This window comes from Syngnathus leptorhynchus, chromosome 10 (genome assembly GCF_054491065.1).
Source record: "Syngnathus leptorhynchus isolate UIUO chromosome 10, UIUO_Slep, whole genome shotgun sequence".
Classification (NCBI taxonomy): Eukaryota; Metazoa; Chordata; class Actinopteri; order Syngnathiformes; family Syngnathidae; genus Syngnathus; species Syngnathus leptorhynchus.
Window position 1 is genome coordinate 8,198,704 of NC_141204.1, and position 25,625 is coordinate 8,224,328.

At 39.3% G+C, this 25,625-nt stretch overlaps 1 protein-coding gene across 8 annotated transcripts in view; it reads right to left on the reverse strand.

Annotated features, from left to right (window-relative positions):
* LOC147050268 (neurexin-1a-like) overlaps nt 1-25,625 on the reverse strand; it is a 180,425-nt gene that overhangs the window by 64,424 nt on the left and 90,376 nt on the right. For all 8 annotated transcript variants that reach the window (XM_085921531.1, XM_085921532.1, XM_085921530.1 and 5 more), the window contains 9 exons: nt 23,139-23,580; nt 18,011-18,394; nt 11,641-11,844; nt 10,249-10,275; nt 6,367-6,489; nt 5,739-6,120; nt 4,463-4,653; nt 4,051-4,224; nt 1,808-1,927 (listed from right to left, as the gene is read on the reverse strand). In XM_085921531.1, the coding sequence (XP_085777657.1) occupies nt 1,808-1,927; nt 4,051-4,224; nt 4,463-4,653; nt 5,739-6,120; nt 6,367-6,489; nt 10,249-10,275; nt 11,641-11,844; nt 18,011-18,394; nt 23,139-23,580 (2,047 nt within the window). The remainder of the gene's footprint in view (nt 1-1,807; nt 1,928-4,050; nt 4,225-4,462; nt 4,654-5,738; nt 6,121-6,366; nt 6,490-10,248; nt 10,276-11,640; nt 11,845-18,010; nt 18,395-23,138; nt 23,581-25,625) is intronic.

Sequence of the window (25,625 nt, forward strand, 5' to 3'; positions counted from 1 at the left end):
TGCTATAATTGTAAGTATTTATTAGATTTTCTAAATGCAAAATGTAAATCAAATTAGTTTTTCTTTTTAAAAGCATTTTCAATTTGACCTTTTTTTTCAATTGGAGTTACAATTACTTCAATAGATTTTGTGAACTATATAACAACTGCATTAAGACACTGAAGGCTTCACATCCCAATATTGAATACTAATATGTCATTCCATTAATAATTTAGAAGTGAATGCCTGCTGGTGAACATGCACTTAAAATCTTGTGAGGTATTTTCACTTTGCATGGATTACAGATATGTCTGATCCTGGACAATGTCAGACAGTAGAAACCATCCAAGGACCCAGACAGGCTATTCTCAAGATATTAAGATACTTTCGACTGAGTATGTACTGGGTCAGACACATTAGGAGTCTCCAGAGTAAGCCCTGTCTTTGGCCTTTGGGCAGATACAATGGAGATATGACTGCACTACCTCCATTGTGGTTACAATATTGACATGGCACTAATAGCTTGGAATACAGGAAGGGGTGAATGAGCAACCGAGCGAGGCAAAAGTTGCGTGAAGCTCAGGCGGACTCGACTCGGTCGCCTTTTCTCGACCCACTTAAGCTCAATAGCAAACACCATTCTGCTTGTCTTTCAGCATTACCTTCAGACTCTTGACCACTGCAGGCAAACTCCCTGAGGAGGTCTATTACTGGACATTTAGTCATGCCCCATGACAATGATAGGCAAGCACACACACAGTCTTCTTTTAAACTGGTAAAAAATGAAAAGAACAACAACAGAAAATGTCGAGTGTCAAACCAGTTCTTGACCATTATCCCTTTTTTTTGAAAGATCACCTGAATGTTTTTGATTGTGTTTTTTTGTATTTCACAGCTGATTACTAAACAACTTCAAACCTCAAACAGCAATCATGATATCAAAGGAAAGTAGTTTAGGGATGCAATACGACAATATAGTTTTCTAGTCAACAAAGGTCACCGAAATCTCTCAGCCCAAGTCAATTTTTGTCCCCATTTCTCCTAAACGAATGCTGATACTACACGAGGAACTTCAATTCTCCACAAAAGGAAAAAGCTGTATATAATGAATCACAGAGTGGCTGTTAATGTTAATAGGTGTTGTAAATACATGCTGCCATCTTGGAGACTTCCCAATACCTTAATTAATCGCACAGCTTGAGTAGGCTTATTAGCTTTTGCTGGTACAACACAAGGTAGAACTTCCATAGCATGCTAATGAATTATATAGAGGCAGGAGCGAAGATATTTTGGATAATTCAATAAACTCCATATGTAACCCATTCTGTGTTCTAAATTGCCTGCTATTTTACACCAAAGTAAAAAAAAATGTGTATAAAGATACGATACATTTTACAATAACACTTCCTCATTTTTCTTCTCTCCCGCCCATTGCATCCCCGTAACAATCCATCAACACAGATAAGACTTCAAATCCATGCCTCACACTCAGATTTTCCTGGGCAAAGAGAAGCTGAGTCGAATCTTTATTCCATCGACTCAAGTTTGCCACAGTTCTAGGAATGCATGTGTGTCCTGGATATTGCATCCCAAGGGCTGTGATATTGAGCTGGGCTATTGTTTTATTGGGTCTGCAGGAACAACGTGTCTGTTTACAGTAACAAGGCACAGCAGGCACATTCTTTTAGTCCAAACCAGTCTTATCAATGGATTACAACATTATATTCAAGAAGCAGAAATGCAGTGAAACTCTCCCTGGAACTGCAAAAGCATGCGTGCATAAAAAAAACAAAAAAAAAACAGATTTGAACGATTTCTAAACTCCTACCGTCATTACACAGCGGTCCACCGAATGTTGTCATGCTGCAATCACAGCTGAAGCCCTCCCATTGTTGAAGACACACACCTTCGTTGGCACAGGAATCTTCCTGGCATGTCGTACTGGGGCCTGAGCATCGAGAGAAGTACAACACACAATGAGCCCACTACCATTACCTGTCTTATTTCACTCAACAAAATATCACTAACATTCTCTACTATTGTACAGCAGAAGTGAAACATACAAAAACAAATTTACTGTGACCCCAAACTCAGACCATAATCTGTATATTTCAAAATATCCGCTAATAAGGGGTATACATCACTAGAAAAAAAACAAAAAAAGAAAAGAACATTGCTTTTAATTTATGGCAGTTGTGGTACAAACCCAGGTGATTGTCTAATATTTTTTTTCCAGGCGCTGTAATTTGCTCATGTAAATTAAAAGTGAGGGCAATCAAATTTATAAAAAGGATCTTGTTTGTGAATTCCTTCCATGCACGCCTGCCGGTGTTTAGTTTTGTTCTCTTTGTAGGATTTAGCAACAACAGCAGAGTTTCAAATTAGTACAGTGAATTAAAATTAAAGGTATGACCAAGTGACGTTCCTTGTATTGCATTGGAACTAAAGGTAGGAAGGTGAATGGGAAAGGTGTCAGTCATCTCACTCAGGGAGATGTGGAATGTGTGTTTGGAGAAGTGGTGGGCAAGCATTGCCAATGCAGAGAAGGGAAATATATCACATGCCGTATTAAGCAGACACATTTTCTGCATCTACCTTGCAAATCAGCTTTCATCAATGCAACTTTTGTCAGAGTAGAAGAGGAAGAGGCAAAGTATAGTAGCTGTTAGTAAACAAAAGGATGTCAGGTGGAAAGAGTGTGTGCAAAGATGATTGAAGTGAGTGTTTGTATTGACCAGAGGTAGGGATGCACTATAGGGGGAAGTTGGGTAAGCCTAACAATAAAAACAGTCGAATGACATCAAAGATGTCATGAGGATTTATTTATTTAAAAAAAAAAAAAAAAGATCACAACTCGTAAACTCAATCAAGAAGAGTGGATGAATTGTGAAATTAAACTAGGTGACTGCTGCTGAAAAGTAAATCCAATAGCGTATTATCTTTGGATGTGCTACTCATGCTAATCACGCACGCAACAAAGGTTTCATACATAATTCACAATGATTGCTTCTGGCAAACTCTCAGATCCGGTAAGTGTGCACGGTGCAAAACAAAATAGAGATGACATTGGAAATAGCGGTAACGGTACAAATAAGGCTGAGGGAATAAGTAGATTATGATCAAATGAAATGAACAAGTGTGTACGGCAAAATCTCATCGCGTGATCAGAAAGCTTGAACAGTTTATTCATGTCATGTGACCTTCATGGCATGTGTTGCCAGTGGAGGTGTCTCAGTGTCCAAATCAGAAGCAATTACAAATTTGTGTTATGTCAAATTCCACAGTATGGATCATTTCATAATATGGAAATACTTCCCACAAGGAATGGGGTGAAAAAAGAGAACAATTATGAATTATCCAGCTTTATTTACATGAGAGTTTTAAAAGTGGGTGTTTTGATTTTCTAGAGAGGGAGCCATAATTTGGACTGTGTCTAAGCATGGGAAAAGACCAGTAAAGCAGAAGCAATGCACATGTATTGTCAACTTAAAGAATGTAAATAAACGCTGCATCCCACAAAATCCACCCAAATATCATATTTGACTTGCTTTTTGGCAGAAGATTGGAGGATATTTTCTCACACTCTTCACACCAATAAATTAATAAAACCCATACGACTTACCACTAAACTTTGACTTCAGTTTAAATAACAACAAGAAGTCACACTTTGAGGGAAAAAAATCAGGTTTATATTGTAAAAACATGACCCAAACTACTTTGTGCATCTTGCAGATATTGAAATTTAAAAATGAATACGTTAAATAAATAAGTAAAAAGGCAAAAATTGCCCCAGGTTTTATACTGTACCATTTGCAAATCCTGACCGATGACCAGGGCTAAAAGTACTGATTTAATAACTGACTTCAGATAGCTGGAATAATTGAAAAAATTATATGGCTTTTACTTGGGACAAAATGTTTTCAATCAGATGTCAGAAATAATACAAATTATTATAGTCAACAATTTAGGCATATGCTAGAGACTGACTTTTACTCAGTCCTATAGATTTGCTGGAATGACAAATATATAACCAATCAAGAAGCTCAAAACACAATTTTACTCAAACCTCACCTTCACATCCCCTTTCGATTTGTCCCACACAGTCCAAGGCATCTGACATCAGATCAGGAAGACGCCCATTCAGATCCACTGACGCCAAACAACCTTGAAAGCCCTCCTTGGCATGCACCAGTTTAGGCAGTTCCTTGTACATCTCCTTTGTCACCCCACCAACATAAAGGTTACCTGAATGATAAAAGAAGAAAAATACAATACTGACTTCTAGTGGACAAAAACATAATTGCTCTATAAAAAGGTCAGTTACACACTCCAACTCATTTTATAGTAGAACTATAAATTGAGAAAGCAAATCAAAAATTCTGATACTTATATTTTATACTTGCAAATTTCATACATGCATTTTAATTTTCAGTAACTTCAATTCTATGATCAGATAATACACGATGTTCAGTAGATTATATACCCTTCAAGTCCAGGTTTTTGGCCCCTGTGGTGGTCTGGGTGGTAACTTTTGTATCAATCTTGACTGTGTGAAGATTGTTGGCATCTCTGGAGATAATGACACTGTGCCAGTTGTTGTCATTGAGAGGCTTGTTGGAGTTTCCTTTAATCAAATGGGCACCATTTCCCAGGTCTGACACATAGTGCAGGTATCTATAAACACACAATGTAAAAACATTTAACTGTGTTGAGCATGAATGGAAAATTACATTGAACAATAAAACAGCACAATAAAGTGTTGCCACCTATTAGTCTTTAAAAATTCTGTTCATGGACTGCATTTTTTTTTCTAAAATAATTTATGAAGCATTAGTTCGTGTACTGACATACAAATAACAAAATTATTGACAGTGCAGAATTACCAGAGGCTCTGTGCTGTAATGAACATTTGCATGCTCAATTTAATTAAAATGTATGACCTTTTAATGTTCCCGTAAGCAGTACTGTACTGCATAACTCCAGGTCTTACTTGAAAGGAGGTCAACTCATTTGAGCATCAAGAAAATCGCTCTTGTGTACTTGATTCCTTTTTATGTGGGTCCTTGTGTGCCGTTGTGAAGATTAAAATAAATACTAATAGCCAAAAGCTCTCAATTCTGGCACAAAGGTGATAAGAATGGAATTTGAAGTCCTTTAGTAAGATGAAAAGTGCCAAGAATTTTATTCACTTGATATAGTATGTATAGTTCTTGATATAAAAAAAACATTCCTATCTTTGGCACATTAGGATTTTTTTTATTTAAATTGTTCATTGGTACCTTTGCAGTTCTTGCTCAATTTGTACAAGGATTATTCTTATTTTTGTGTAATTTCTACCTTTCAAACTGTTGTGAAGTCTTTATTTTATAAAAAAACATGTCCAAGCCCATCTACATTTTTTAAGACACTTGGTAATACGTGGGAACGTGTGTTATGTTCAAATTGTTCATGGTGGAAATAAAGTTTTAAAAGAATGTACTATTGTTGTTTTTAATAACATTGAAAATGAAAAGCTGCACAAAAGGTGCTATTTTATTCTATCCAAAAATGCTGCCTTCCTTTAACATATTATATTATTACCATTAACTATCATTTCCATATATTGAAGACACCTTTATAAGCGAACTAAAATATTAGAAACAGCTCATCATGGTTATAGACCACAACTAAAAATACACTCATTGCTGCATTGCGAAATAAAAACATCTCTGAGAAAATCAGCCCAAACTGAAAGTGAACTTTATAAAGTCCAAACATACCCTTTGACCAGCTCCACCACAATGAAGTCATTCCCATCCCCGCTGTTATAGAGGATGAGACCGTCGGAAGAGGTGGTTTTAAACTGAAAGAAAAGGTGCATGGAGTAATAGGCCTGCAGAGCAGTGAGTGTTACGTAGCTGGGGCGTGACTTGAAGGTGACAGGATCAGCGATGATGTTCTTGAATCCGATCATGGCGTTGAGTTCGCAGTAGTCGATGTCCCCATTTTTACACAGGTCTATGTAGGCCATGCCATTGAAGGACAGGCTTTGGAGGTGACCGATGAAATTGGACGGCACCATGGACATGAAGCGCTTCTCCGTCACGATTCCTGTCTCAATGTTGTGGAACTCCAGTTGGGTGTGGTCACCGGCCATTTGACCTTTAATGGCACAAGTGGGCAAAGCAAAGATGGTATTGTTGGGGGGGAGAGGGACACTTACAGCAAAAGCAGCACAACCTCCTTAAAATGTGCATGAAGAAGTGAACTAGAATTGCAAGCAAGCTATTCTTGAGATTATCTTATATTTTTGTCAGGATGTTATCTGTGTGTTTAGCTGCAGAAAAAAAACAAGGATGAGTCAAAACATTTTTTTTTCTCCTACAAGGGATGCTAGTTAAGAAGTACCTTCCACTGGTATGAGATCATCTACGGTCAGTGTCAAACTCTTTCCCCTCCTGAAGACACGCACTGTGTGCCACTCATTATCGTTCAGATTCTGACCCGCAAAAATAGTCTCCGGACCTTTGCCTGCAGGACAGTCCGAAAATGGTTAACAAACATACACAAGTGCAAAGTAGGCATGCACCATAGAAAACCTCAGAGCAATAGTAAAGAAGGTAATAGAAAAAGAAAAGAGGGACAGAGTGGATGAGTACTTTTTCAGCAAAGACAGAAAACATAAAGGTTGACATTGTCAATGGTCCATAAAAACACATTATTCTGACTTGCACTTTGCTGTTCAAATGGAAGAAAATGAGAAAATCCCATTTTCAAAAAGGGAAGTCATGAGAAGTCATGTTTTAATAACTGGAAATTTGCTACATTAATGGTTTAACTCAAGAAATAGTAGCTTTTAAGACCGTACTCAAGCAATTTGCAATCATACCAGTAGATGGCAGCAGATGATCACCATGAAATTTTTGCACTTCACTAACTGGACTTCTCCGTGCACGCTTAATTTTTTATGTATAATGTAGAGGCAAACTAATGTTGTGAAACGCAGTCTATAAAAAAGAAAATACAGAGTGTGTTTCAATTTTCAATAAATCTACTCACTATTACATGTAAGAGCATTGTTTTTGAAACACAGCAATGGGTATCTGATGTTTGTTGCATGCCAAATGAACACGAAAGTCATCTAAGCATGCTGTGTTTTAATACTGAGTGATAATTAAACTGACATGAGTTAAATTAACACTGCAGTCGTCTGATTTATGCCTTCAGCCAGTCCTGAAAAATGGCGTTATAATATTGTATGAACTGTGTGACTGCTATCAGGCTGGCTGTAAATGAGAGGTTACATAGATTCAAGGTGGCAAACACCTCAAGCATAATCTAATTTAAAATCTGATAAATTAGAGCAACTGCAAATTGTGGGAAAAAATACAAATCCTGCAAAATGCCTATCTGCATTTACGACTCACAAATCACAGAAATACTTGAATTGGTCTGACGTGATAAAAAAAAAAAGCAACCTCTGTGAAGATCTTGGATTTTATATAGATGCCGCTCCAGTGTTCTCCTGCTGTGCCCACACAACCAAACACGAGGATGACAATATCCCATTGTGACAGAATTAAATCTCCAGGCTCTGCCCACTGTGAGGCTTATTTTAGATAGGTGCCAGGTTTATTCTCTTCAACTCCTTTCTGGCTATTTATGCTCTCTTTTTCAGCAAGTTCTAAACCCCTGATGCAATGCATATGCAAATGTTAGGATGCCAAAGTTCTGGGACACGTTCAATCTTAGAGGCCCAGTTCTGCTTTGTAAGCACAAAACATAGAGGGGCAGGATTGGAACTGGAGAGGGATTAAGGATATGATAGTGAAAAATTGGAGTGGAGTAGCACTTGAAAGTGTACTTGATCGTTGCCTCCCATTTTTCTGCCCTTGTTGCTCTCCAAGGGCAGAAAAAAAAGGAGGTGGGCCAAGAGGCCATTTACAAGAGATATTTCTCCACTGCATCCACTGCTATGTGGTTGTGAGACTGAAATTAAAGGCCAGTTAAAGGTCAGTGTGTGTGTGGCTCCCATCAGCCAAGAATCCTCACTTATGGTGATCTATCTGCAATGATGGACCCACAGTGATCCCTTGCCGCCTCGTTGACTTTTGTGCCCAAAAAGAACAGCAGAGAAGTATGGCAAGAGAACATGTGATTATTCAGTCAATTAATTTGGGTTGGCAAAATGACAAGCCAGACGCTGGTGCTGCTCGAACCCAACATTGCGACTCGCTCAGGTGGAGAGAAGAGGCTTGACCGATCAGCAACCGCTGGATTACTGTCAAAAGCAAACATCAAAGTCTGCGGTGGTGCCAAAGAAAGATTAGTGGGCCACACCAGGTGACCTACTTGTCTGATAAATGTTCCAATGCATTGTGAAAAGCTTCCATCACAGAAAGGTTGCCAAACAGGGCCAATCAAGTCCATTCAATTATCCCAATTGAATTCATACTCAAAAAGAACATTTTTTTCTTTTTACATTTGACCTATATTGTAAATATCTATATATCACAGGAAAGATCAGTTATATATGAAGCTACCAGAAGCACTTTGCCATACTTCAAGGGATTATTACATGAGCCAACAGTCGCCAATAAAAACACATAATAACCTCTAGCCCTGCAATGTTGGGAAAGCAGAACCAGGAGACCATCTGCAGCCAGAATATTTAAACTTATGTGTTTCACTTTGTTATGGCTTGGTAGATGTTACGAGTGTTTACGTAAATCCAAGTGGCAGTGTTTTCTTCAAACAGCTCTCGGCAGCCCAAGGGAGCCTCAGCCCCTAATTGACAGTGATGTGTTCTTTGAGTTGCTACTGAATTTCTCTCAACCACCAAGCTGACCAGAATCACAGCGCCTGACACTGCGCATTAATTAACAAGTGGGGGAAGGAAGAAGACGGAAATAACGTCATATAATAAACGTAGAAAAGGAATGAATTCAACATGAACTTAATTAACAGTTATTGCCCCAAACTTCAATTTCCTTTGTCCTGAGACCCAATTTGGTGTGGCTCTTCAATTTTTATTTGCATAATTGTTCTACTTAGTTTTTAAACATTTATTTCCTCTGCAATAGCCGTTATGAAATATATATATTGCCTTTTGTTTTGAATTGTGCTGTGCATTACAAAGCTATGTAATCCATCAATAATTCAGTTTTGTATTTACAAGAAAAAAGAAAAAAACACTACCAGTCCAAATATTGCGACGAAAGATTCACCCAAGTTCTGTGTGCTCACATTACGGCTTCACAGTATCATCATAAACCAAGAATGACCTTTTAAAGCGTTGACACGAAGAATTAGAGCTGTGAGCTTTTCATTTGCATCCGCAAACAAGGGACGCATCCAGGAGGCATGAACAATGCTATTTAGCATTTAGAGAGGTGTTAAGAGTGGCTGGCTCACAGAGGCAAGTCTAGAGGTCACTTCACGTGATGTGACGCGAGTTGTGGAAGGAAGGCCTACCTCCTCGTCATGACCTTCCCACCACAGACAACTGAATTAAAGCATTAAACCCCTGTATAGTATTTGTTGGAACTGGCTAAGATTTTATTTCATTCTTTATTATCTATGATACTGACAGTATATCTAGCTCTTCGAATGATTTAACAGGAAGTGAGGTCATGCATCGGAATCTGAAGATGTAATCATTTATTCATTGCAGGTCCTGCGTAATAAATGTCAGGGATATTTACCTCTTAAAATATTGCAATGTTACTTCTATGTTGAAAACTCACACTCCCAGATACACGGACACAAAGGCAATGATCTATTCTTGCACCATCCTCTTGAAACATTCCTTCCTGCTCCGTGAGGCAAGTTAATGAGAATAATAAAACCACACTCTGTATTGCCTGTGTATGTGACATTAATGGCGTCATCAATTTACAAGCAGCTATTCATGCTGGAGTCAGAGGAAAGGGAAAAAAAAAAATGTGACAATGACCTCATGCATGTGTAATACAATTGAAGTATTTGTGAGTTTTTGTTTGTGTTAAATATCTCTAGAAATTATGCATAAGACTGCATGGCTCTCCCTAATTACCACCTCGCCCTTTTTACGGTTCTTGTGAACTTCAAGTTTGAATAAAAACTGCAATGCAAGATGCAAGTCAGAAACATCTTAGAAATTCTGAATGCCATTTGTAATGGCTGCAGAAAATAAATAGGACTACTTCCTTGATAAAACAAGGCTGCTTGCCATACTGGAGCACATGAATGCCGAGAGAAATACAGTAATAGAAGAGCTAAAGAAGAAAATGAATGTGAGCAGTAACTTACTGGAGGTACAGTTTATCCTGACACAATCTAGATGGGGAAGAATAGATGAGAGATAAATTCATCTTTCAACAATGCAGCTGCAGACATCAGTAAAATATACAGTCCACCTCTCTGGGGACATACACACGGACGCTGACCGTCCTCTGATGCTCTCACCATGGCCTCCAGCTGGGCACAAAAGTGCTGTAGTAGTTGTGACAGAGGAGCACAATTATAGTATTATATAAAACAAATGATAACAGGAGCTATTCAGATTGAATAGGAATACGTATGATTGTTTGTATTTTAAGTTCATTATTTAAATCTATTACTATACATCATGAGAGCATGAGATTTTGGTCAGAGTCAGACAGGGCCAGCGAGACAGCTGTGTCTATCTTTTTCTACAAAACATGAATATCCCCAAAAATATGCTGGAGGCTAACATTTCTACTGATCATAAAATTACAGTAGTTAATCAAATAACTATAACATTGGATTTCTACCTCAATGTAACCAGTCTATTTCTATGCCAATGACTGCACTTCAAGGTAACACTAACGTCTAGTGTTCTCAAGCTGTAAAATACAACAGAGTACAAAAGAAGGAAAGTCGACTTTTTGTCATTCCTTTTCCAGCTTGCTGGATTGTGGTCTTAATTCTACCACAGCAGTTCGAGTTGTCAACTTTCATGACTGACTTACAGTAAGCCGCGGGCATACAGGCTTTATCTTACTTTTCCTTTTTACCTCCCTGGTTGCAAAAGCTCAGCTCATGTTGTGCTCTGCGATAGGTGACCCAGTTCGAAAACCCCCTCCCTGCCTTCTTTTCTGGCCCTGCCTGTCGTGTGTTGTCAACCGCAGCAGAAAAGTGGGAGCAAACAGCCAGAGACCAACACTTGCCTGCCCCTACAGGAAATGCTCCGGTTTTAAAGAGGGTCCGAAAAGTTGGCCTTCCGATAGTTGATACATACGTGCCGATTATTAAAACGGGGGCAGTGGGCTGTATTTGTTTTGGGATTCGGGTTTTGTCAGTAACAAGCATTAATGAGCGCTGATCATCCATCCATCCATCCATCCATCCATCCATCCATCCATCCATCCATCCATCCATCCATCCATCCATCCATCCATCCATCCATCCATCCATCCATCCAATTGGTGGCGAGCATTTCCTTGCTGGGCAAAGGCAGCTGTGAGCTCAAGTGGCAGTAAGCGGAGAGCCGCAGACTCTTGCCATTGAAAGCTTCACACCATCTCCTTCTATTCAAGAATATGAATGTGTATAATAATGTGTGTGAAGTACAGCGCATGTGGTGGTAGGGCAGCGCATTTGAAAGAGTTGTCAGGCATAATTTAGCTCAATTTGACGCATGACTTTGCTACTGCAGAGGATACACGCTTGGGTCGCTACCTAAATTGACAGTCAGCCGGACGCGGCCGCTCTCCAGCTCCAGACGCAGTGTGTCGGCCGAGTCCCGCGAAGTGGTGGCGATTAGGATGCCATAAGCTCGCTGGGATCGGAAGCGCATAGAAACATCTTCGGCTTCCGTGTGCATCACCACTGGCAGCTGGACCTTCATAAACTTGCTGCCGTCGTAGCTGAGCACCGTCGCCTCTGTGAATAGATTAAAATGAGGGACAAAAAAAAAGAAAAGGATCAGTAAAACAAAACATGGCAGTTTTATTGCAAATCTGCTCTGTCAGTCCTGCCGAAGGGGCTATTATACAAACATTTCATAATCCAATCAGATTTCAGTGCTATTATTTTCTAATGTTCATGTCCTCTCTGCAGCCTTTTCCAGCTTTTACCCAAGGGCAATTTTCCAACCTGTTTTGAGTCAAGAGCCACACTTTACATTGGAAACATCTCACAGCACACCACAAAGCAAATATAATGATGCAGATTTCAATGTGGGTCGGTATAGTTGATCACCACATCGATAATTTCTCAGGAAGCTGTTTTTTGAACCGTGTCTTCTACAATCTTGTGAAGAACATTAAATTTCTAGTCAGTGTCATTGACCAGCATACTTGTCAACAATATTTTGCTAACAGATGAATAAACGTACAATACCTGCTGGAAAAAAAAAAGTCTAATTAAGTGAAAGCGGAAAAATTCCCATCGCACACCTAAAGTGCCATTTCACAGATGTTGTAAATGACTCCATGCCCTAGGAAATTGTGCTGTATTAACAAGTGTTCCCGTGACATCTTGATGAAAGCAATGCCACCTTTGTATACTTGCATAGCGCCTTTGCTGAGGTACCAAAGCCACAAGAAAGATGTGAAACATGAAAAATAATGTGGTCTTCAACATGTGCCACTCAGCCTTAAGCAAATTGCTGCTGTGCCTAGAAAGACATTTGTGACTCACAGTGCAGTATAATAGAGACACATTGCTCAGGATTACTCATTGTCTACAAAATGGAATCCAGACAGTAAATTTGAGAAGGTATTTAGATTCTAACCAGGCTGCCTCCGCAGGTGAAAGCTCACCATTATGGAATAGGAAGGCAAGCTTAGATAAGATTGAATTTCATCAACTCACATAGGACGGTAAATAATCAATATAAAGTGACTGAAGCTTTGTACCCACGTTTTGTGCGTCACAACGACGTATTGCACGGGGACATTGACTGAGGCAAAAAATATTAAGATCAACATGATCTGTGTTTGTCCGTTGACTTTACATAATGAGCCTCTGCCCGCTGCCGCTGCATTTACTCAAAGCATTAGGGCAGCTGTCTGGAGAAATGCCATGGAGATTGTTAAACGCTGGCAGGAGTTTGTAACGGCATTTCCGAGAATGTAACTAAACCGCAACCCAATAACAAAGCCATTATTGCTCTTGCAGTGTTGAGACAGATAGTTCGAAGGGGAGGGAAATGGAGAGTTTGGGGGGGGGGGTTATAGGGTATCACTGTCCCACTCACCACCTCATCACCACTTCCCAGTCACACAAAGTCTCATGTCACATCCAGCCCTTCCGGAGTGGCTCAGTCACATTTCTCACCCAAATCCAATTTCTCTACCCCCCTCCTGGGGTACCCTTCAGGTGACAGGGGTGTGACAAACGAACCACACTGCTTCCTACCAGGCTGACACAGCATCGAGTAGCATTTGAAAACTGTCGTAAAATAGGAAATACTGAATTCAAAGTCCTAATACTTGGAAAATGTTTATTCCCAGAGGATATTTACTGTTCTTTTCTACGCTATACACATAAGTACATGCTGGCTCACTTTATTTGATTTATTCTCTTCAATCTCACTCTCATCCTTTCTCCAGTTTATGCTATATCTGTGAATATAAGATGCATTGTATATTGAATGCTGCTGATCAATGAACAAACTAGTGTACACGAGCGATGGCTGTGAGTCATAGCACTTTTGGTTTAAATAAAAGTGTTCAGAAAGTTCCATCTACTAGAGGAGTCAAAAAAAATGCAACAACTGCTTCATGAAGCCAATTTGAAGCTTCATTTACTCATCACTACTGCACATATTTTTATTTGTCTCATCTTATTGTATATTATACTGCAGTAAGACAACAACTCATTCAAGAACATGTACAATTAAAAACTATTTGGAGCAATGACTTTCATATAGGCTAGCCTTGTTTCCCTTTTTAATTTACTATGTGTAATTACCACAAGTCTGCTATCAAGCTGAAAACAATCTGTGATCCGAACCATGAAATTGGTGTTTTTAATTACTTCAACCATTACGTCACTTTTCAACCATTCAAGCTGCATCTATGAGTGAAGTCCAAATATATCTGTGGAGTAAAACGTGTGGAAAGCACAGCCTCATCCAAAGTGAGCACCACTCAAAAACCCAAGTGCAGTTGTTTTCCGAGGCCCTTCCATGTAACTAAATTGAGCAGAATGAGGCTGTCAGAGTGCCCAACATGAGACTGTCACAGGACAGATGGAAGCTACCAAACCAAACCAAGCATTAATTTCCCCTCATGTAAAACACAAAACAACACTGACGTTTGTGCTTTTCAGAAGAGTCAGCATGTGTTTGCATCTGTGTGATGTGACAAATTAGGCTTTGATAGTAACAAGGGGAAGGAATGAGAGACACTACACAGTTTTTTTTTCCTTCCGTTTTCCCCTCAGGAGAAGAGGCTCTGCAGGAAGGGGAGCTGTCAACTGCATGTCACATGATTGTGATGTGCATGCCAAGGTACCGGGCACCAGGTCCAATCCAATTTACATTTTGCTGGGGAACAACTGCCAAAGGCTTTGGGAAAATATATGTTCAGGATAAATGGGAGGAAATAACAGGATATCATAAATAATTCAAAGACACTGTCCTCTTTAACACAGCATTCCTGGAACATGCACAATCAAATCAATTGAATTCTCATGATGAAATATGTACAAAGTTAATTCTGTTAAAAGTCAGGATTCATGCAGATTTTCTCCAGAGTCATTATTATGTTTTTACAGTTGTTGACACAAATTTGTCTCTATATGGCCACAGTGCAGCAACCTAGTTTGTCGCACAAACTAGGTTGCTGCACTGTCCTCATGGATTATTTGGTCCCTTGAGAAGAATCTGTAACTTTATATATGTATATTACGAAGGAAAATCAGTTGTGGACTCTTTAAAGACAGTTACACTTATTTTAATAATTTAAAAATGAAGTAAATTAAATATTACTGCAATCCAGAGTAATAAATTCAAGTCATGAGGTAATTTATACGGTGTGACATGCTACCATATGCATTTGACCGCAAATAACAAGTCTATATGTGTTCAGAACACATTATATTGTATATTGATAAAAAAAAAAAAAAAAAAAACGCGTTTAATGCAGATGTTTGCTCCACTCAGCAATGCAGAATGCCATATCTCATTAGGGAATTTGTGCATGTCCTGCAATAAGCCATCTGGTAGCCTGCCTTGGCCTTACACGAATATTTGAGCTAATTAGCAACTGGCTCAACAATGGAGGGCTAGACATTTGGGATGCATGGACAGAATAGCTTTTTCTGCTTAATTAAAATCTCCCAAAATAGGGCAAATAGCTTCATGCCTCACTCTAGAAGCCCCACCCCCTACTCTTGCAATCTGGGTTGTCATAGTTGTCCTCCTACACCATATGTAATTGCTGTTCTTTGCCACCGGGGGGTACACCACGCTCAGATAAGTGAGAGCTGTGGTAATTCTTTTGACAGCTCCTCTTCCTACTGGTGCCTGCTGCATCCGACCAGCATCATGGCAATCTGGAGCCATCAAAACAGCTGGCAGCGGGCCAGGGCACTTCCACTGTTCTCACTCACTGGCACACTAATGCCAGTATCTCAGCAGACATGGCCAGAACACGAGTGATGAGGATCACGGCCAAAACACAGTAAGACGCTGGAATGTGAGAAGAAAAGGATGAAGTGTGACAATGAATTAATGGCTGTAAAGATGCAGTGCTTTCTTTTCCATTTTCTTGACTTTTGCATTGACGTCAAAGCGGATATTGCCTTTGTTAAGCGCCAAAATCACGTTCCAGATCATTACATTAGCTTTCAGATGTATAGTAAGAAAATGACCTGTATACTCTTGGACTTTTTTCCCTTTGCCTCATTTACAATACTCATATTCCTGTCTGTCATCTGATGAGTCAAAACTAGAACGCACGTGTGAGGGGGAAAGACAAAGAAAAGCAGTGCTCAGCAGAGCAAAGCTCAAATGGCATATTCAAAAGAGCTTAAAGGTTTGCTCAAAAAACACTTATTGTGTTGCCATAGCATCAAATGATTTTATATTCTTCTTTTCTTCTTCTATTTGAGTCAAGCTATTACCACTTACTGCAATTTTTATCTTAAAGTACCATTGTGATTCAGCGAGATTGTTTTGCTACTGCAGTTAACATAAGTGGTGATGTCACCCATGGGTTTGTAGACGATCGAGTGGTTAACAGGGCTGCCTGTGGCTGTAGGTTGACTGGTTTGATTTCCAGAGCAAATAGGTATGAGAGGAGCGAGGGAATGAGTGCTCCTCTCCAAAGTAGCCACAATTCAATAGCACCACTTAATCGTGCTTTACAAATGGAATGCTGCAAGGACGAAAACAAGAAGGATAAAATGTTTAAAATGGATTATCTATAGGTAATGAGACTTTATAAAGCAAACCCTAAATAAAATATATATATATATTAGATCAGGGCAGTCTGTCATTGACCTGGAAGTGTCAGTACAACCATGTTGTCATGCAATCTATGATAATGATGCAGAATGGTTTGCAATGAGGAAACCTGAAGTGCATTGCACCATGATAACATTGTCACATGCTTCACCTCTTTTTGACATTTGCCTTGATCTTGCATATTTTAATTTGTTCATTAATATGCATTGTGTTGTGCATGTAGAAGAAAACTGTACAGCATTATTGTTGCGTGTTGCTATCGTTAATTAGCCTCTTTCGCAACGCTATTTATTGATATTAATTCATCTACAAGAAAAATAAATTATGCGGGATTCATGTAGGACTGGAAAACAATTTGTTGAATTGAAAAACTCATTGTCTCATAGCAGAATATAATCTTGCAATACATGCATTTAAAAATGTCATCAAAACTGTAACGCTACTCATTTTAATTGCAGTCTGTTTACACAGATGAACCAAAATATTACATTCCAGCCTTTCTGATTTTTGCAAAACAGAATGATTAGGCCGTCTGACAAGGTGATGTTTTGACCCAGACAGATTTTTGATCAAGCAGGTCGGACTAAGACTAATCTGCTGGTCAAAGGCCAACAAGCTGATGTAGGCAGAAACGCGCTGCCACAACCTTGCTGAGCTTTGCACTTTGTGAAACCCAAACACATAAAGCACCTTTGTAATTCGGGGAAAATCTATCAAAACTATAGATTCATAACAAAACCCAAACTTAATGCATTGCCAGTCGAAGCAATCGTATTGCTTGGGTAAAGTTTGAATGCAATATAGCCAATAGATATAGTTGCATGGTTAAGCCGTAGGATTTCACTCACTCCTCATATTCGTCTTCTCTGGAGGAAACAAGATGAGTATTCTGCAGCAGTTCTGGCCACAGCCGAGTGGTTTGATGAGTTAAAAGGTTAGCAGAAGACAGCCAATTTGCAGGCTATTGTGCATGCTAGATATGACCGCCAGTATGTCTCAGCAGTGCATCAGTCACCTGCCATTCAACACAGTCCTCCACTCAACACTTTACAAACCTTCACTCTTCCTGGCTGCCATGTTAAAATGTTTTTTTTTTCCTTCAAATAAATCTGGTTTTGTCCATGTTTTAAAGTCAGCATCAGGGATTTTAAAAAGAAAACAGCACCAGGCTTCCCCCTGACAACAATAGGAAAAAATTGCACCTTAAAGGCGTGCAATTCTCAATCTATAGCTTTAGAGAGTGGAAAAAATATGTTATAAAGTTTAGTTCAACTTCTGCAATACTACTGCTCTGTGAGTTGATTATTCCCTTTGGACATGGATCTCAGTGGGTCCCCTATACAAACCTTTTTTTTTTTTAACAAAACCACCTTTTAGTGCCCGAGTGCTTAGTACTAGAACTATTTTCAAATATCTTTCACAATCAGGAATGTTTGGCAGTTGGCACCATTTTGACTCTTTGATGAATTATTTGAATTCCCATTATTCTGGTGGGTGAATCATAGTTTGGAAATGAGAAAAAATGCTGGCATCTCGGAAAAAAAAATAACTTGGAACCCTTACAGGGAAAAAGAATTGGGTCATTGTGCAGTGCTGACAACATTCCAATCAGAGCTCAAAAGGACGTCTTACCTCTTTCACAGGAGCGACCCAAGTATCCAGTTCCAGAGCAGTCGCATACATATCGGTTCCAGCCTTCTCTGCAGATGCCGTTGTTTTGGCAAGGATTGCTCAAACATTGCTTGGGGTGCTCCTTCGAGCATGAAGGCTTGACTCCTGCAGCCTTCTGAATTTCAGCCAGGCGCCGCACATCTTTACTTTGCCCATCAATAAATAGATCTCGAATGCAGCCGACGTAACCATAGTTAAGCAGAGCGGTCCACACCTCGGTGGGGAACACCAGGCCCATTTTGTTCTCTGGCAGGCCCCCAAGATACAGGTTATCATCCAGGTCCAGAATTTCACTTTCTCCAGGGGCTGTATAGGCAGTTCTGAGAGTGTTGATAGAGATGGTACCTAAAAACAGAGACAAAAGGATATTTTTCAATAAGGTGTGAAATCCAGAAAACTCAGTTAAAGATCCCGAGGTCCAATGGAGAAGTTATCCTAATTGGTGTTATCTATTGAGGCAGGGTCAGGGCTTTCTTCATTTAGAAAGACTGATGAATGTTGATAAGACACATTAATCACGAGGAAGCTAGTCTATTAGTTGCTTAATCCCGGATCCCTCGCATCCTCCTCTCCATTTTCCCTGGATTCCTCATAATACATCTCATTTATCTTAAAGGAGCAGTCATAAAAAAAGGAGTGAGAGAGAGCGCAGAGGTGAATAAAAATTTGGCGCCCCTTCAATCATTTCAGCGGCTCGTAAAAAAAATAAAAAATTGTAGCCATCTTTTTGAACTTGATTAACGGTCAGCGGCGTTTTTCACTCAGTCTCTCCTCCTGTTTGCCTCTCCAACATAAACCCGCAACAAGAGTTTGTGTGTTTCGCCAACATGATTTATTGCTCTCATTCAGGTTTAATCCTCGATCTGGAGAACGGTAAACAACAGCGGACATGACTGGACTGTAAAGTTTTAGAAAGGAAGGCCTTAGTGTGGAAATTGTATCAAGTGATTAATTTGTACACAGATCTGTTACTCTTAATCTAGGTGCCATTGTGGATCGTTAATTAATAGTCGTTGCCCTCACTTTTCATATGGAGTGATCTATACAGCAAGTAGCAGAGAAGTAGGCTAAGGATGCTCCAAAACAATATTGCCAGAAAATGATCATTTGCATTTTGAGTGACAAATGCTTGCAATGGAAGATATGAGGGGCTAATAGTTTATTGCCTCAGGGCAAATCACTTTACTGTTTGTTGTGAAACGGGAGCAGAGCTTTTAAGTTGCTTTTCTTCTCAAACAGTTTGTGTTGGGTTGGAAGCCCTGAAGCCCACATTAGTTTTCAGCAGGGCTGTATAGCATTTTATGGCCATAGTAAATATTAAATGGGGCCTTTCACATTTTATTACACCTGCAATTAGCATTCATGGATGTGAATATAGCATCATATTGTATGTATGATAAATATGTAGTTAGGACACAGTTAGATTGCAGTTAGTACTAAATCTATTTTGACCATGCGATGATCGTAGTTAACAATGAGCCAGCATATTATGTACACAATGACCGAGAGAACACTGGAGGACCAGGAGCAGAATATGAACCCGGTCCCACCAGCATGTTGTAGCCCGTTTTCAAGGTTCTGCCCCCAGACATCTGTTCCAACGCTTCCCTGCCACCACCAACTGCCCCTGCACTTTCTAGCCACATCTGTTGTGACTTCCAAGTCTAGCACACTTGGCAAGGGCCACCTGTTATACAGCCAGAACAACTCCCTTCAGATTAAAGCTAATGAGCACACTACATCAAACTCATAAGTGAAGAAACTTTTTCCTCATTCGGTGTGGTTAATGATGGGAGTGGCCACCCTTCACTTTTGTGCCCTCCCTGTTAAACAGTGTGGCAATGTATCCATTAATTGAGCATTTGCGTATGTAGAATTGAGTCTTGACGTGTGATGTCATAAAACAAACGGGGCATAGATTATACCAATCGGTCAATCGTTATTTTTTGTCAAATTCCCATGGCAAAGCAAAGCATCCTTCAGTCGGCTATCCACGTTCTTTGTTTCTTACAAATACATCATCATCTAATAACGTCCTTACAATCCATGACATCTACAAGGAAATGCAATTATTGTATGAATAATCAAACAAGGGTGTTTTGTGTTCAGGGGTAGGCTGTCTAAATTGATGCAAGTGGGAGTCGAGATGATGTAAGCATATGGTTCAGTGCTCTGCTTTCTTGACACAGTCCTGTAAAGGAAGTGTGTAAACACAGTCTAGCTACGTTGTCAGAAGGCACTAAAGAATCCCGTGGGGATGTGTGCCATCACCAGACAAGTAGCATGAGGATCCTTATACGCATTTTGGGACTATGTTTGGAACATAATTCATCGCCAAAAGGATTTAGGGATGTACATGTGTGATTGCTGCAGAGCATAAAAAAAGGAGGAGATGGATCCAGTACAAGATGGTAACATGGAAATAAAGATGACTCTGTAAAGGGCATGGGGGAGGAGAGCACAATAACATAAGAAAGCAGATGAAGGAAAGCAAAACAAGTTAAGCACAGGATAAACTAAACCATTTGATCAAACTACCAATACACATAGAACTCAGTCAATAATGATGATGAAGCTCCCCATTAAGACAAACTTTGAAAGGTTTCTAAAAGGTTGACCCAACCCTTATCAAACTAGAAAGTCAGGCTCTTATACTTTCTGCATCAGCAGCCAGGCGCAACTTGGCATGATACCTCCTAACCCCACTCACACATCCCCCAAATGTGTTAAACCGGGGATTACTACAATCCAGTTAGGACGATACGGCCAAATCTCTCTATGTGATTGGATTCTCTGTTGGGAGAGAGCTCCGGAGATGTGTTGCTTCTGTGAGTGTGGACGTGCACGTACACAATCATATTCATAGCGAGTGTGTGTGGCATTGGCGTGCACACGGTGGCAGGAAGTGGGGTCCACAACAAAGCAATGCCCATATATCAAGTGACCGACACTACTCTCAAGCACAGAAGCCCTCACTTAAAAGAGTGTCACTTAGCGTCTGTAATGTATTGAGGTTAGAAGATGCTGTCAGAGAGCCGGAGTCCATTCACAGATTTGCTTCCTGTAGGAAGAGCCTGAATACAGGAGATATCATGATCCACTATTGTCAAAGATTGCAGCTCAAGTGTGACTCATACAAGACCCGGCTGCAGATAATTACGTTTGGCTCTTGTGGTGCACTTGAGTTTTGAGTCGATCTTGAGTATTAATAGAACAATTAGCATGGAGAAAATTGGACCATATGTTTCATGTGTATTCCTCCCACACAATTTGTGAATGATTTAATGAATTATATAAGAACATGCTTTCGTTTAGTCAAAGGTTATATTTTATTGTGAACTGAACATTGGAACTAGTATTTCAGTGTTTCTTTCTCGACTAATTAAAGTGAGGTAAAACTGTAGAGCCTGATTTTCTTGTTTTCAAAATCCAATTTCTTTGCTTTCATTTATTTTATGGTAAGTTGTCAATCATAAACAATTGACACCTTTTCATACCAATCTTAGTTGGGAGCTTTGCAATTACACTTTCAGCAACGTACTGTTTGTTAGCTTTGCAGCATTTGGCTTTTGTGGTTCTGACATATGCTGACATAATACCAGCATCATCATTGATTTAATTTAAGAAAAAAGTAAAAGTCATCTCACAATTGTAAAGCGTTATGCTCAAAATGTGTATGTGAATCTTATGCGAGTGCAACCCCCAGGCCGCCGGTGTTACTTCTGAATGAATGAAAAAGTTTACAGAATGTAATCACTTCCACTTGAGGTGTTGTGCACTCAGCAGTTTATCAGACAGTATTATTCGGTATTTTGCAGTTCAAACAAATCTCAAGATGCAGGAAGGTTTTGTACTTGCAGGATTCCTCAAAGATGAACTAGCCCGGGTAAGTTAGAAATGTGTCTTTTGAAAACATGGATACTTTGAGGTCTAATGTTAAGCGTTCCGAATCTTCCCACTTTGATATTGTTGTATCCCTTTTTTTTATAGCACGGAAGAATTGATGCTATGAATCTGATGAAAACAAGATAAATTATTCTTAAATGTCATTAGTGCACATCTCGGCACAGCATTGTGTAGCAACTGTCTTGGTCCTGGGAGAGACTACCTCCTGTTTCCATGGAAACTTCAACAGGGTATACAGAACAGTGACTAGGAAAAACTCAACAAAATGTTCTGTAGCATGTACGTGTGGACAAGTCAGATAATGAGCATCATCTAAGACAGAAAACTTATTTTGTTTGACCCACCATTGATAGCCACAATATTTTATTTAAAAACAATTTGACTTCAGTGCTGTGGCGTGATGAAGAATGTGTAACCCAAAGTTATGTATAACTATGCTCATTGGAGCTCCAATGTTGCTTTTAGGTTTTCAGCGTTTGAGTTGGGGACCAGAAAAGGTCAACGAGTACATTCAATTTACATTCTGACTTTGTAAGAGCTTGGCTAATAGCACATACTAATAAAATGCTAACCACATCAAAAGGGACTGAAATGACAAATGTGAGTTTAAGGGAAACGCCGGTCAAAAATAAATTGAGGCAAACGAGACTGGAAGTCTGATGTACGTATGGGATATGTTCAAATACCTTTTTGAAGTAAAGTGAAAAGCAAATGAAAGTAGGAATTGATTGTTTGATAACAATAGACAAACACGGTCTGCTCAAACCAGTTCCAGAAAAACATTTAACATATCTGAAGAAGAGGTTTGGTGTATGGATGGATGGATGGATGGATGGATGGATGGATGGATGGATGGATGGATGGATGGATGGATGGATGGATGGATGGATGGATGGATGGATGGATGGATGGATGGATGGATGGATGGATGGATGGATTCCCAATTCAAACATCCACAATGCAGAATGAAAAGGGTATTGTGACTTCACATTTTATGACTAACTAATACTGCAATTTTCATTGAGCATCATTATATTTTATTCTATTTCACTTTATTTTATGAAAGAAAAAGGCAGATTTCATGGCTGTTTTTTTGCTTTGGTTCTTTACAAATGGTTTTATTGCACATGCTATTTCGGAAAACATATGAATCGCCTTATTAAAGGTTACACAATTGACTTACCAGATCTGCCGTCTCGTTGGAAGTCCACGTGGTACCACTCGCCATCATTGACCTTCTTGTTTACTGCCTTGGTCTTTGTAGTCCCTGAGCCCATGTCTAGCAGCAGATACAGGTGGCCATCCAGCATCTCAATGGCAAAGAAGTCCACTTTGAGGATCTGGGGACTTTTGGAATCCTTCTGCTGCTGCTTTGGCTTGCCATGGCTGAAGAGAAGGAGTCCGTTTGGCTCTGTGGTACGGAAGTCAAATGAGATGGAGCCTGTCTTCTTTGCATTCCACTTGTTGAGGACGATGAAAGACTCTGGTGTCTCAAAGGTAATCGGGTCCAAAGTGGCTACATTCTCACACTTGAACGCCACAGTACCATGTATCTTCATCTTGGGATCACCCTGCTTGGCCAGCCTTGATAGCTCAAGTCTTACATCATTGTTTTTATACACAACCTAATGAGACACCGCAAAAACAAAATGATTAGGCACATGCAGAGTTTTTTTTTTTATTTAGACACATGTTTGTAATCATGCTGAAGGTTTACAGTTTACAGGCATGTGTAACTGACTTTAAGAGGGATTTAGTTGGAAGCAAATAACAATATGGCAAATTCAGTTCATTGGCACAGAGGACTGGAATGCTTTGAGGCATTCTCTTGTGTTTATTTTCCTCTTCAAAAAAATGGATGTCATGTTGCCAACACAGACTCTTATTGAGAAGTATGCAGCAGTATGCGCTGTTTAAATGGTTACGGAGTCCCGTTAACAGGCTTTAATTGATGTTATGAAGAGTCAAGTTGAGCAGTCGAGCTGATTATTTTGCCCGTCGGAGAAGTTCCAGAATTGTGACAGTATGTTTCAAATCCAAACTACAAGTGTTCTCTTTCAAAGTAATCCTCTGGGAGTCTCAGATATTCTTTCAAACTTTTCTGCCACACCGTCATGCACTCCTAGAAGGATTGCCCGGATATATTCTCATTCATCCAGGGCCTTGTATTCTCCGAGTACTGAATCCATCACACCTCAGGTTGTCTTAAAATATCTCAGACACCAAGAACAGTCTAGCACTTACGCACTGAAAAATGACATTCAACTTTAGCCTGAACCTAATTTGACCCGACTTTTTAATGGTCACGTCCAGCTGGTTTCAGTACTTGATGTAACTTGATGTTGCAAAACAATAAGCTGAATATCAAAATTCACAACGGGTCCTTGATCCATTATTGAACAAATATATTGATTTGCTTTTTAAAGACTCCTCAGTTAAGAGAGTTACAGAGGGGTAAAACTGGATTTCTGGAAATCTATTGGTCACGGATCAAACACCCGTCATTAATTTTGCCATTCAGCTCTTTGTCATACAACATCAAGTAATTCAAAAAGTACTGAAACATTGACCAGCTGGACATGAGCATTAAAAGCTTGTAAAAGGTCAAATAAAATTCAGATGAAAGCCAAATGTCCTTTTCAGTAACTCACTTTTTGATAGTAGTGTGTATGACCTGCATTTCACACCTGTAAACAAACAGCTCCAGCTATTATTATACACTGTTATTATTCACTTTATACGAGGTGTGTGTCAGTTTATAACAAGTAAGGTGACAGGTGCTAACACATGCCCATAATGAAAATCAGCAATCGAGTGATGACAAGAGGTCTGCTAGAAAAAAATGGTAACTGCAGTGTTAAGAGGGGGCACTGCAAGGACCACTTTGCAGAAAGAAAAGTGCTGGTATAATGGGGCTTAAACAAATTAGAGACAGCAATAACAACATTATTATCCAATCTGCATAATGACAGCGTAGCTCGAGTAAGAGTAACAGTAATGGCATGATTGCTTTGTATAGTCTAATAATGTTAAATTGCATAACGAGACATTTACAAACAAATTTTAGGCAAGGATTTTTTTCAATGAAAGATAACTGGGGTTATTCTGAATAGGCCTCATTAAAGAATTAGAATATCTTTGGATAGGTAAACCTGACTCCTTTGTTTCGATTCAGCTTAGTGAAACAAATACTGGTCACATAGAATACCAACAGTAGTGTGTTAGTGCTATACAATATGAAATGTAAAAAAAAAAAAGGAAAAACAATAATAATAATAATAATAATAATAATAATAATAATAATACATCCAGCTCAAGTGGAACAGGCTGAGTATGTGATTAAATGATTTCTCCTACAGCACTAAGACTTTTGTAGCAAAGATGAATAACATGCACCTCGTTTTCAAAAGAAGACTTCTTTAGTCACGTACCTGTATATGTATGCAATTGGTCAAACAACATAGCAGTTACAGCTGTGAAAAGCACAATGTCCTTGTTGATGTCAATTCTAGCACATGAATACACCGTACTTAAATATGCATGGATAACTGTGTTTATTTCTGAGTTGTGGCTAGCATATCCAACTGTAAAATGAGATGCGACTTGAATCCAATATGACTGTTATTATAAAAATAAATTAAACCATTGCACATACCAAACAAGACACTGA